At 34.9% G+C, this 12,022-nt stretch overlaps 1 protein-coding gene across 1 annotated transcript in view; it reads left to right on the plus strand.

Moving 5' to 3' along the window:
- LOC143230803 (fat-like cadherin-related tumor suppressor homolog) overlaps nt 1–12,022 on the plus strand; it is a 236,155-nt gene that overhangs the window by 183,548 nt on the left and 40,585 nt on the right. The window contains 2 exon segments of the mRNA XM_076464964.1: nt 7,499–8,122; nt 9,604–9,909. Coding sequence (XP_076321079.1) covers nt 7,499–8,122; nt 9,604–9,909 — 930 coding nt within the window.

Below are 12,022 nucleotides of genomic sequence, written 5' to 3' on the forward strand. Positions count from 1 at the left end.
GATTTTGTGCTCTGCTGTCCCATTCACATGAAAACTTTGTAAAATTGGATTGTTGACCCAACCACAAAGTACCCATCCATGTTCTTTGTATTTGACCTCAATAAGAAGAAGTTTGAGATTCTACAATATTTCCTTCAAGTAAACTGAATTAGCAAAGGAAACAGTTGTATATATGTTACTGTTGTGAAGGAGAACATCTTTTAGACTTCTTTTGGAGAAATCAGTAAACAATCACCACTCACTTGGCTTATGGACAGCAGCTCCTAGCATTGGTATTAATTCAGCAATACTTTTACAGTAAACCACTGAACCTTCTTGTGAAAAGTATGGTGTAAATTGTTTGTCATAATTTATATACCAGTAAAATTCATGATGATGGAAAACCACATAGGTTCAAGATGTGTTGATACAAATAGTTTGCCCCCAAAGAAGAAAGGTAAATCTTTTTAAAATGCTTGGGTTATAGTATTTTTATCATTTTATATCAGTAAAATTATGTCCCTGGAGAAAGTAGGTTCTTAGCCCAAAGTTTGGATCCCAAAACCTCTGAAGATTCCTTTGGAAGGCCTAACTCTCTTACCAAACCACAAAGTACACCTTGTGTGAAAAGTTTTGTTTCACCGTACATTTAAGGTTGAAAACAGTCCCTATCATTATTGCTGTTGATATCAGAATCAAATGAAACTGTATCAAGAATCTCCAGTGGAGGAGGTACAGGTACATCAGATCCATAACCCCTTAGTGTGAATTCCTGTATGTGATGAGAGGACCTCCCAGAGAAAGTTCAGTTCTTTCAGTTTATCTCCTCTGGGATTTAAATATCCATCCATGTGGTTTGACCTGTGAAGGGGAGGAGAGGATTCTGGTGGTTGATGGGTCCAATCCTAATACATCACTTTGGCCTTGAATTCCTGTAGACGGGCAGTCTTGAGGTGCCCCCTTCAGGATCAATCAGCTGGTCTACTTGGGTTAGGGTCAACTGAGTACCAATGTTGGATGTTTTCAATGAGAGTTGTGGATATTGTGTCTGATGCTGGTGTTCAGGCATAGTGCTTACAAAACACTGGCATTGTTGCAATGTTCTTGTTTGGCATTGTAGTGCATCCCCTAGTAGGGCTTCATGGTGAGTGGGAGTCAGTGGGCACAGAAATATTCCTTCCTTATTATGGATCCCCAACTCAAAAATAATGAAAAACAGACCATAGATAAATGTCTTGAAGATTTTGAACAGTAATATTCAGGAAGGAATAGAAGTGTTTGCTGTCACTCCTAAGTCAGTTAAAAAGCTATTTTCTGGGAGCATCTTTGTGGAAATACCCTCTCTGAAACAGACTGAACTTGCATTTGAAGGTCATTGAGGATATATTTATTGAGGTTACTCTCCATGCTACTTTGAATTCAATACAAGAAGTTATTGTTGAAAGGAATTTGAAGAATATCCATGAGTCAGAGATCGTTGCTGGTTTTTATACCCAAGGAGTTTCTGCAGTGAGATGCATCTCCACTTGCAAAGATGGAATTATGATCTGACCAATATCCTAATTTTAACATTTTCATCACCACGTCCACCTGCCACCATCTAAATTGCAAGGTATGGCCATATATTCTGAACCCTCTCACATGTTTGCAAAGTCAGCAGTTCCGTTACTTGATGAATCATGCCATGGTTCCTTGATATCTGTTTGTTGCAGTGGCAAGGACCACGATGCCTACGAATGTGAAATGAACCTTCATTGTGTTAATTGTAGTTGCTCTCACCCCTTTTACTTTTGTTCTTGCCCTAGATAAGTGTCGGAAAAATAGGTACAATATTTGAAAATGGTTCACAACATTTCTTACTCTGAGGCTTGAACGTTATTGTTTGCCACTCCATCCTAGACATATGCTGCTGCACTGCATTCCACTGCTGCAGTGGGAGTGCAGAGAGATCTCTCCATGTCTCCTAGAGAGTTATGTTCTTCAAATCACGTTAAGAATCTTTTGTCCTCCAGGTTAAGAGAGTTGACAAGTCAATGTCAACACCTATCTCTATCCCCATCATTCCTTGCAGTGGCTCCCCAGATCCACTTCTTTTGGTTCTGGCTTCTGGTGTTTTTTCGGGTCTATCTTATTCTTCAGCCTTGACTTGCAGAATGATTATTAGTTCATGCTTTCAGTCACTGGAATCTTCATCTACCAACAGAGACCTGCACACTTGACCCAGGGCAGGATCCATGGAGGTCAATAGACCTTCTAATAAAGAGAAACAATGTTGATGGAAACAGAAGAGTTTGTTTGTTTGTTTGATTTTGAATTCCATGCAAAGCAACACAAGGGCTATCTGCACTAGCCATCTTTAATTTAGCAGTGTAAGACTAGAGGGAAGGCAGCTAGTCATCACCACAAGGGCTCTCTGCCTAATTCTCCTTCACATAAGTAAAAATGGTCACTTTAATAAGGTGGAACTGTCGAGGTTTGTATTCTAATTTGGATGACATCAAAGTGCTGATTGATTCTTACCATCCTGTGGGTCTTTCCTTACAGGAAACATTTCTGAAACCTGCCAATACAGTCACCTTTTAAAAGTTTTCTTTGTACAGAAATGACAGGTTGTGTGAAGGATGAGTGCATGGAGGGGTAGTACTGCTGGTTGATCAGCATGTGCCCACCCTGTCTTTGCCACTCAATACACCTTTGTAGGCTGTAACCATCTGTGTTTCCTTGGGTCGTGCTGAGTCTCATGAACCTTCTCTACACTACTGCTATTAGTAATTGTTTTTACTGTATGTTGCAAACCTTTGATCCTTACTAAAGCATCCCACCTGAGGTTGCATTTTTCTTCCTCAGTGGGCCATGCTTTTTCAGAATAGACTGTTTGCCATTGTCCCTTTTGGTATTCGTATCCAGGTACAGTTGGCTGAACTCAAATGCAAACTAATGTGGCAGGGGTTTAGTTTAAAGAGAGAGAAATCAGAAGAGTTCTCTCTCCAACTGGGGTGTTCAGGAATGTTGTGGTTCCTCTTCTTCCCCTTTTGTGGAAGGTTATTGATTTTAGTTTTTTTTTTTATTTAAATAATTTTTAAACTCTTTTTGGGTGGAGGAGTGAATTTGGTCATGCCTAATATTATCCATGAACAAGGCAAAGGTAGCACCGGAGAAAATGGTCAGATCCCGTCCTGAAAGGCAGATGTCATAGTAAACTTGAACATACACACAAACGACCCAATTCAGGGCATGGCAGTAAAGTTGCCTTGGCTGGGATCTAAAGATCCAATGCCTAAGTTTTTGCTGTGGGGGGAAACGGGAGCGCCCCGAGAAAAATCCACTTTCACAGGACAGGCGCTGAAAGTTTTACCTGTCCTGTGCCCGAAACTTGAAAAAGAAAATACATGAATTTTGCCCTTTAAGTGTTTTGTTGTGTGATTTGTGATTCTTGAAATATGTTGTATGGTGAGATAAATTTGGTTGGTGCACTAGTTAATTTATAGAGTGATGCCGTTAGTTTGTTTCCGTGTTCTGCTTTTAAATAGTATTTGTGTGATATTTCTGTTAGTCTATTTCTTAGTGTTGGTAAGTTACTGATTTGATGTATATAATTTACTGGAGTGTATGATGGTAGACTGAATGCAGATCTTAGTATTTTGTTTTGTTGAACTTGGATTTTCTGGAGTGTGTTGTTTGACATACTATATGTGACTTGACATCCATACTCTATTAGTGGATAGATGTAAGCCTTGTATATTTGGATAATGGTCTTTGGTGAGCATTTCGAGTGTTTGCTGGTTAGAGTCATTAAGTGTGAAATACGTTTTCTAATAGATTAGTGTATGTTGTTAACATGTTTTTTCCATGTTAGTTTTGTGTCGAAAGTGATGCCAAGGAATGTGATGTTTTTGCTCATGTTAATGGGTGTATTTCCAAGTGATAATTTTATTTTTTCTAGATTTTTTCTTTGTTTTTTTAATTTCCTGTAGAAGGTGATTGCTTGTGTTTTGGTTGGATTTAAAACTACTCTCCACTTGTTACTGCAGGCCGAGATGTTGTTCAGTGATTCTTGCACGCGAGACATGGCCATTACTGGGTTTCTGGAGGTGCTCCAGATAGCGATGTCATCTGCGTATTGTGAATTATACGTGTATGTTAAATTGGGAAAAGGTATGTCACTGATGAAAATAATATATAGTAGTGGAGAAAGGACTGATCCTTGGGGCACTCCTGCAGTTATATTGACTGATTTAGATATAGTTTTATTGACTTTTACTTGTGATGTTCTATCTGTTAGGAAGTTTGATATCCATTTAACTATTGTAGGGTTTATATTTAGGTGAGTTAGTTTGTATTTGATGGCATTGTGCCATACTCTGTCAAATGCTTTTTGACGTCTAGGAATACACCAATGGTTACTTGGTTGTTGTTAAAAGCTTTGTAGATTGATTCGGTGAGTCGTGTGAGGTGAACCGTTGTTTGCCTGTTTTTCCTGGAGGCATTTTGGGATTCCGGAAGAATATTTTTGTTTCACAAAAGTGGAGAAGACGGTTGGAGATAACCCTCTCCATCAGTTTGCCAAGGCAGCTTAACAGACTGATGGGATGGAAATTATCTGGATTGGTCCTGTTGGTTTGTCCTTAGATGATATTGCTGTCTCTACTGATCATCCCACCATGGCTTATTACCATCTCCAAATGTGATCTTTCTTTGAGTCCTCTTAAGAAAATGGATACTCCCAACTGAAAGTACTGTCTTCTTTTGCCAAACATCTTTTGAACCATCCTTTCATTCCAATTTATACAGATGGTTCAAAATCAGGTGAATCTGTGGGCTCTGTCATGGTTTGCTGTGGATTGGTGGTTGCACACATGATCCCTTATCCAGTTTCTGTGTTCATTGCTGAACTGTACACCATTTCACTTGCTCTGAATCACATAGAAACTATGCAGTACATGAACTGTACAATTTATACTGATTTGCTCAGCTCTCTATTGGCTCTGGAATTGCTTCACGTTAATTCTCACCCTGTTCTTGTTGATATTCAAAACCTGACTGGCCCATATCTCTTTATCATCTATTTTTATCCAGTTCTTCTGGATACCAGGTCATGTTGGTATTCATGGGAATGAGTTTGCTGACACTGTAACTAAGTCTGTCTTCTCTGTTGCTAATATGGCTGTGCCTGCCCCATACATGGACTACAGTCCTGTATTTAAGGCTCGGCTTTGTGCCAGTTGGTAGTCTACTTGGAGTGAGCAATGTAATAATAAGCTTTTCCAGATGAAACCTTCTGTTGCTCTTTGGCTGTCTTACTTCCATAAGGATTGGAAAGAGGAAGTTGTTCTAGCTAGGCTATGCATTGGTCACAGGTTTTTAACTTATTTTCTTTTATCTGGTACTGATGCACCAATGTGTTGTCTGTGTGACATTCAAGTCACAACAGCCCACATTTTAATGTCATGCTGTCATTACTACCATGAACAACAGTACCATTTTAAACATATTTTACCATGGGTTTACCATTGACATTGGACAGTGTCATTGGTAATGGTGACAGTGTCCACCTCAGTTGTTTTTTAATTTTTACGGACCATTGGCTTTTATAACTATTTAAGTTTTTAGTTCAAAAATTGGACTTTGTTTTGTTTTAATATGATTCCTTTTTACATATTTTGATAATTTTACTTTTTTACCAGTTTTTTTGATGCAGATAGCCTAGTTGCTTTGCATCAATAAATGATAGACAACCAACCAAACAGATACATGAGCAACAGGTACTATAGCAGATTGAAGGTTGGATAACAGTGTTGTAGCCTTAAACATTACATGAACAAAAATAAGAGTAATGTCCATGAATTCTAGGCTTGTGCTACACATAAGGCAAATACTTTTTCTTACCTATAGGCCGTTGTCTCAACTCCTTGATGCAAGTGGTGCAAACTTGGTGCACAACCTATGATTTGTCTTGGTCTGCAAGATTTATTCCAAAATACACGTAATATACTTCTCTGAAAAATTCTGTAATGTTTTGACTTTGTTTTTTATCACAAATATAACAGAATGTGTTTGGGTCATTTACACAACCTCTTGTTGCCTTTTAACCATTTATGTACTAGTAGTGTGTTTTTTGTGGGTTCTAGAACAATTGATGAGACTCTCGTATTATTGATCTAGAGAAATCTATAGCTGGTGATTGTTAACATTTTAAGCATAACAAAATGAACCCAATTTCAATGAAAATGATTCACTTGTGTAAAGATTTGTGAAAAATCTGTTCATGTTGGAAAAAAATGGATATCATTTTTGGATTTAGCTCACAGGAATTACTTTAGAACATGCCAAAATTTCAAAACAATAAAACCATTGCAGGCCTGTATTATGTATAAATTTGAAAATAGCCATTTTTATAACAAAAGTGTAGATAACTATCTTTTATGAGGTGGGCTATCAGGCTAATGGTGTCATTAATCGCAACACTACTTTTTTAATTTAAAATTGCACTAGAGTAAAGGCAATTAATATATAAAAAAAAGTTATTTGTTTTAGATACTATATCTATACTCATGAAATCAGTTGATATTAAGAAGTTTAGCTTGATTATTTTAAGTTTTGTTTGATGGGCTAGCATCAGAATACATTTAAAAAGCTTCTTGACTGCATTTTGTTTCCACTATACCATCTCGCTATCAGATAATTTGTTCAAAAATCTGTAATGACTTGTGTATGCATGTAGTAATAATAGTTTCTTGGCTCAACTGTTTCATACAAATGTTTATAGAAACAAGTTTTCTAACTTGTGTAATAAATATTTTCTTTATACTTCTTGATATGATTTGTATTTCTTGGGTATTAATTTTGAGAACTGCTGCTTAGAATCTATAAATCATAGATTTTAGATTGCTATTAGATAAGTTAAAGTTTTTTTAGGTTAAGTTTGGGCCATAAAAGAAGTATTTATGATTATTATACCTTTTTTGTCATGGAATGATTTTTGGGAATATTTTTTTATATTCAGACAGTACACAATATGTGTACAAAATGGCTGCATGTTAGAATGCTTGATTACTGTGGCTTAAATATTATGTAGTTAAACTAGTAAATGTACTTTGTAAGTTTTGTTACATGTAGCTGTTTTGATTGATATTCATTGTTGCATACTGTGTTTAGAATGCACATTTGTTACAGAAACCTTTTGCCACATATGTGTTTCTTACTGCACGTTCATGTATGTTATTGCACAGTTAATATTTGTACTTAATTCTTTTAAATAAACAAAAGTTTTTATAGGTGGATTTTTTTCTTTTAGTAGTATACATTAAACATGCAATTTTTTTTACATCAATTATGCATTAAGAAAACTAGTATCTGAATTTCAAGCAATACTAACATTCTTTAGGTGAAAAAATGAATGACAATTCATTTGATTATCAGACAGGTTGTAATTAAAAATACCTTGTGGCTTTCATTATTTGATTGCTTTACTGCATTGTATTTATGTTTTTTTAAAAATAAAATCTTTGAAATTTACTAGCTGTGATCTTTGTGGTGGAAGAACTTGACTACGAGACTTGTCAACATCATCATATCACCATGCGAGCCACTGACTCTGTGTCTGGTGATTATGGAGAGGTTTTTGTTGAAATTCAGGTGCTAGATATAAATGACAATGCACCTATGTTTAGCCAACCTACTTATAATGGATCAATCTCTGAAGCAACACCCTTTGGAACATCCATTCTGAGTGTGTATGCCAATGACAAGGATACTGGATCTAACCAACAGATAGAATACAACATTCTTGGTAATGCTACAGCTTATTTTAATGTTGATCCTGTAGAGGGTATAATTTTCATCAAACATTCTTTAGATCATGAAACACAGTCCACACATCATTTTGTTGTCATGGCAACAGATGGGGGATCTCCACCTCTTAGCTCAACTGCAGATGTTTGGGTCACAGTTTCAAATATGAATGACAATCCTCCATCATTTGGAAATCCAATTTATAGATGTGTTCTTAGTGAGCATGCTATACGTGGTCAGTTTGTAACTATGGTTGTAGCATCTGATCCTGATGTCACTGACCAGCCCAAACTGACCTACTCTATTGTAGGTGGCAATGACAACCAAGCATTTTCAATTAATAGCACAAATGGTGAGTTTTATTCTTTCTTCATTTTAAATATTTTGGGAATTAGTATGTATGTTTTATTTTCTCTCCTTTGATTTATAAAGATAGTGTTTGTACTTGGAAGAATGATGTAACAATGCTTTATTTTTTTGCATTCAAATTAAAAACGTTCACACTTTCCCAAGAAATATAATTCTATATCTGTAAATTATAGCTTTGAATGTTAATGTCTAGATTATTTTATGGATGTTTAATATATCTCAATTTGAGAAAATTTCCATCAACCAAAAACAAAAAAAGAACATTTAATTAAGCTACTCATTTCTTGGTATACTTTTAAAGAAGTATCAGTAAATGCTAAAGTTGATTAATTTTTGATATTGTTAGTTGTGAATTACTGAAACTTAGAGCCATAAAAATATTATGGTTAGACTATTTATGTAATTTATTTGTGAATAAGTTGAGCTAAAATCAGATAAACATATTTACACATGAATATTGAGATAAGCTAAATTGTAATGTTAGAAGTATTTAAACTACATAAAGAGAGTGTTGAAATTGTCTAGATGAAAACTATAGAATTTTTAACTGTGTTATGTAAAAACTATTACGAGAAGATCTTACTTGAGAAGTTTACAATTATAAGCTGTATTACAGAAAAAAACTACAATGAAATGACTTAGTTAGAAAGAACAGAAATATCTTGTTAAAACAATGGTGAAAGGACTTAACGGGGAAAAGTAGAATTATTATGCTACAAAGAAACTGGAAAAATGATTGATGTAGTTTTTTCAGATAATTAGTAAGCTTACACAGAACAACTGGTGGTCTAATCTAAATTAACAATATTGTTTAGATTAGATAAACAAATTTTCAAATGACATAGCTTATATTGGGCCTGATGGTTAGAGAACACTTGTGATCTGCAAGTCATGGGTTTGAATCTTGTCAACAAACCTGCTTACCCTTCCAGCTGTAGGGGCATTATAATGTTGCAATCAGTCCCACTGTTCTTTGATAAATGAGCATCTCCAGAGCTGATGTTTGGCTAGCTACCTTCCTTCTAGGCTATCACTTTAAAATTATAGACAAATATTATAGATAGCCCTTGAGTGACTTTCATGAAATTCAACTAACCAACAAAGTATCCTATATTGAAAAATAATTATCAACATGAAACAATAATTGTTAGGGAACACTCTAAATCATAAAAAACATAAATGAAGATATAAATAATATAGTGTAGTGATAGGTGGAGTGTTGTCTTAAAAGGTAGGAAAACATTCAAAAATGGAACTAATATATCAAACAATTTATATAATAATGAACTTATGGAGACAAACATTAAAAAAAAAAAAGTGTAGTAGTTCTGTTCATTTTCTGTTCTTTTCTTTTAGTTGTAGTATTATTTAGTGTACATGTAACTTGTTTATATGTTTAGTAACTAGGTACTATTTCTTGCTTGCCTCCTGTTTTTTAATGTGTGTGTGTGTTATTTACACTAGGTGTGGTCTCCTTGTTTAATGCCCACCAGCTCTTGAAACACTATACATACAACCTGAATATTTCTGTTTCTGATGGTGTCTACTCCAGTTACACTCTTGTCCTGATTGATATACTGAGTGCCAACAAACACACACCTGTATTTACTCGCACAAATTATGAAGTGGCCTTACAAGAGAATTTACCTTCAGGCACCAAAGCCACTACTGTTACTGCTGTAGACAAGGACAGAGGAGGCTATGGAATTGTCAGATACTTTATTGACAGTGAAGAATGCTTAAAATTATTCAGCCTAAACCAAACTTCTGGTAGTGTATTTAACTATAACTCTAAATTTGTATATTGTTGATTTAATTTTTTTTTAAATCAGCGTTACCTAAGTTAAGAATGCTGAGGTCATTCAGAAACTTGTATGTGATCAAGATAATATAGCTGTAGACAGTAAATCAATTGAAATATTATAATTTCATAGACTGTTACTCATTTGGTGTGAAGAGTTGTTTTGATATTATTTGTCATGTTACCACAAAGTCTAAGGAGACTAAAAATTTATATCAGGTTATCCCTTAAGTAATGTCTTATTTTAGGTTGAGAAAAAGAGAAAGGATTTCAAATGCTTTTAATGTTATTTAATCAATAATATATGTTCCATTATTATTAATTACTTCTTCCCAATGATTCACAAACTTCTAAATGCCACTTCTATAAAACTCTTGGGGTTTGGAGGAAAATAATGTAGAGAGGGTAGTTTTGTGTTCCAAGCTCTTTTCCATCAAGATAGTTCTGCAAATTTCAGAATAGATGATAATCAGATGGGGCAAGGTCTGGAGAATAAGGAGGATGTGGAAGTTTTTCCCAGTCTAGCTCTTCAATATTTGCAGATGTGATCCTTGCTCTATGGGGCTGTGCATTATCCTGGTGTAACACAACACCTTTACAATTGATCAAAGCAGGCCTCTTTTCTTGCAATGAGACATTCGAGTGCTCTAACTGTAGCAGTAGAAGTCTGATGTAATTGTTACATTGAATGACAGCAACTCAAAGTGGATCACATCAACAATATCCCACCAAATGCTTTACAAGACTTTCCTTGTCTGGAGGTCCATTTTGGGCTGTGCTTTAACCAGTTTACCTGCACTGAGCCATTGTCTACAGCACTTAACATTTTCATAAGATATCCAATTTTCATCTCTAGTCACTAACCTGTCCAATAAAGGTGAGCTACGTTCACGAGAGTGCAGAGAAGTGCAAATGACCACTCTTGTTCTGAGGTTGGCTTCTGTCAAATCGTGGGGGACCCGTTTTCCAAGTTTTGACACCTTTCCAGGTTGTTGCAGATGACGGTGAACTGATAAATGGATTTAATTAAGCTTCTGTGATAGTTCTTCGACTGTTACAGTACAATCTTCATCAAGTGCAGCCAGCAGCAAGTCATCATTAAACTCAACAGGATGACCTGAACGTGGCACATCACTTAAGCTGTAGTCACCTGATCTGATTTTCTGAAACCACCTTCAACATTTATTTTTATTGAGAGACTCTGCACCATAAACACTTTGAATGTTGTGTGTAGTTTCTGCTGTACTATTGCCCTTTCTAAACTCAAAGCATTATATGCTTAATGTGCTCCCTTCATAAGGGTTTATTTGATTAATCATTTGAAAAATTGGAGTTGTGTTAGTTTATTTTATTTGTCTGGACATTTTTATACATGTCCTACTACATATTTTAGTTATTAAAGCCTCTCTACAAAGACAGAAATGATGATTCACTTTCTGTATTAAATTTTTGGACTTTACTTATGGGATGACCTCATAATTATAGACAACAAGGTTACTAAAATAATGTAACTATAGACATAATGTTATACATGATAACATTTTTCAAACAGTATATGCATGGAGAATGGTATACAGTGATTTCACCCTTTTAAACCTTCCACGGAATCATACTGTTTGAGTAATGTAACAATGGGTAGTAAGAATATCCACTTAAGACTCTTAAAATAGGTAAGGACTATTTATCATGTTAAAAAGTTTTTTAATGGAAGCTTCAGTTAGAGAGCTCATATCATGTGACAAAAAGTTTTTTAATATGGTGAATGGTCCTAATAATTTAACTTAACAGGTTGTAATGTTAAAAACACACACATACACACATCACCAAAGCAATAATCCTTACGATATATTTGTACTTTCTTAAATCTGTTATCTTACTTGTGTAGAAAAAAAATTATAAGAAATTTAAGTTGCATTTGATTTTTTATAATATGTTGCATCAGTAGTTGTAGTGTTAACTGTATAAGGCAGTTGGAACTGTTGTTATTTTTGTAAGTTTTATTTTTTATATCTTGTTATAAATGTCAGAAATAATATATCTTATGTGTAGCTTTTGAATTAAAGTTATTTTTAACAAGTTTGT

This window comes from Tachypleus tridentatus, chromosome 10 (genome assembly GCF_004210375.1).
Source record: "Tachypleus tridentatus isolate NWPU-2018 chromosome 10, ASM421037v1, whole genome shotgun sequence".
NCBI classification, from domain to species: Eukaryota; Metazoa; Arthropoda; class Merostomata; order Xiphosura; family Limulidae; genus Tachypleus; species Tachypleus tridentatus.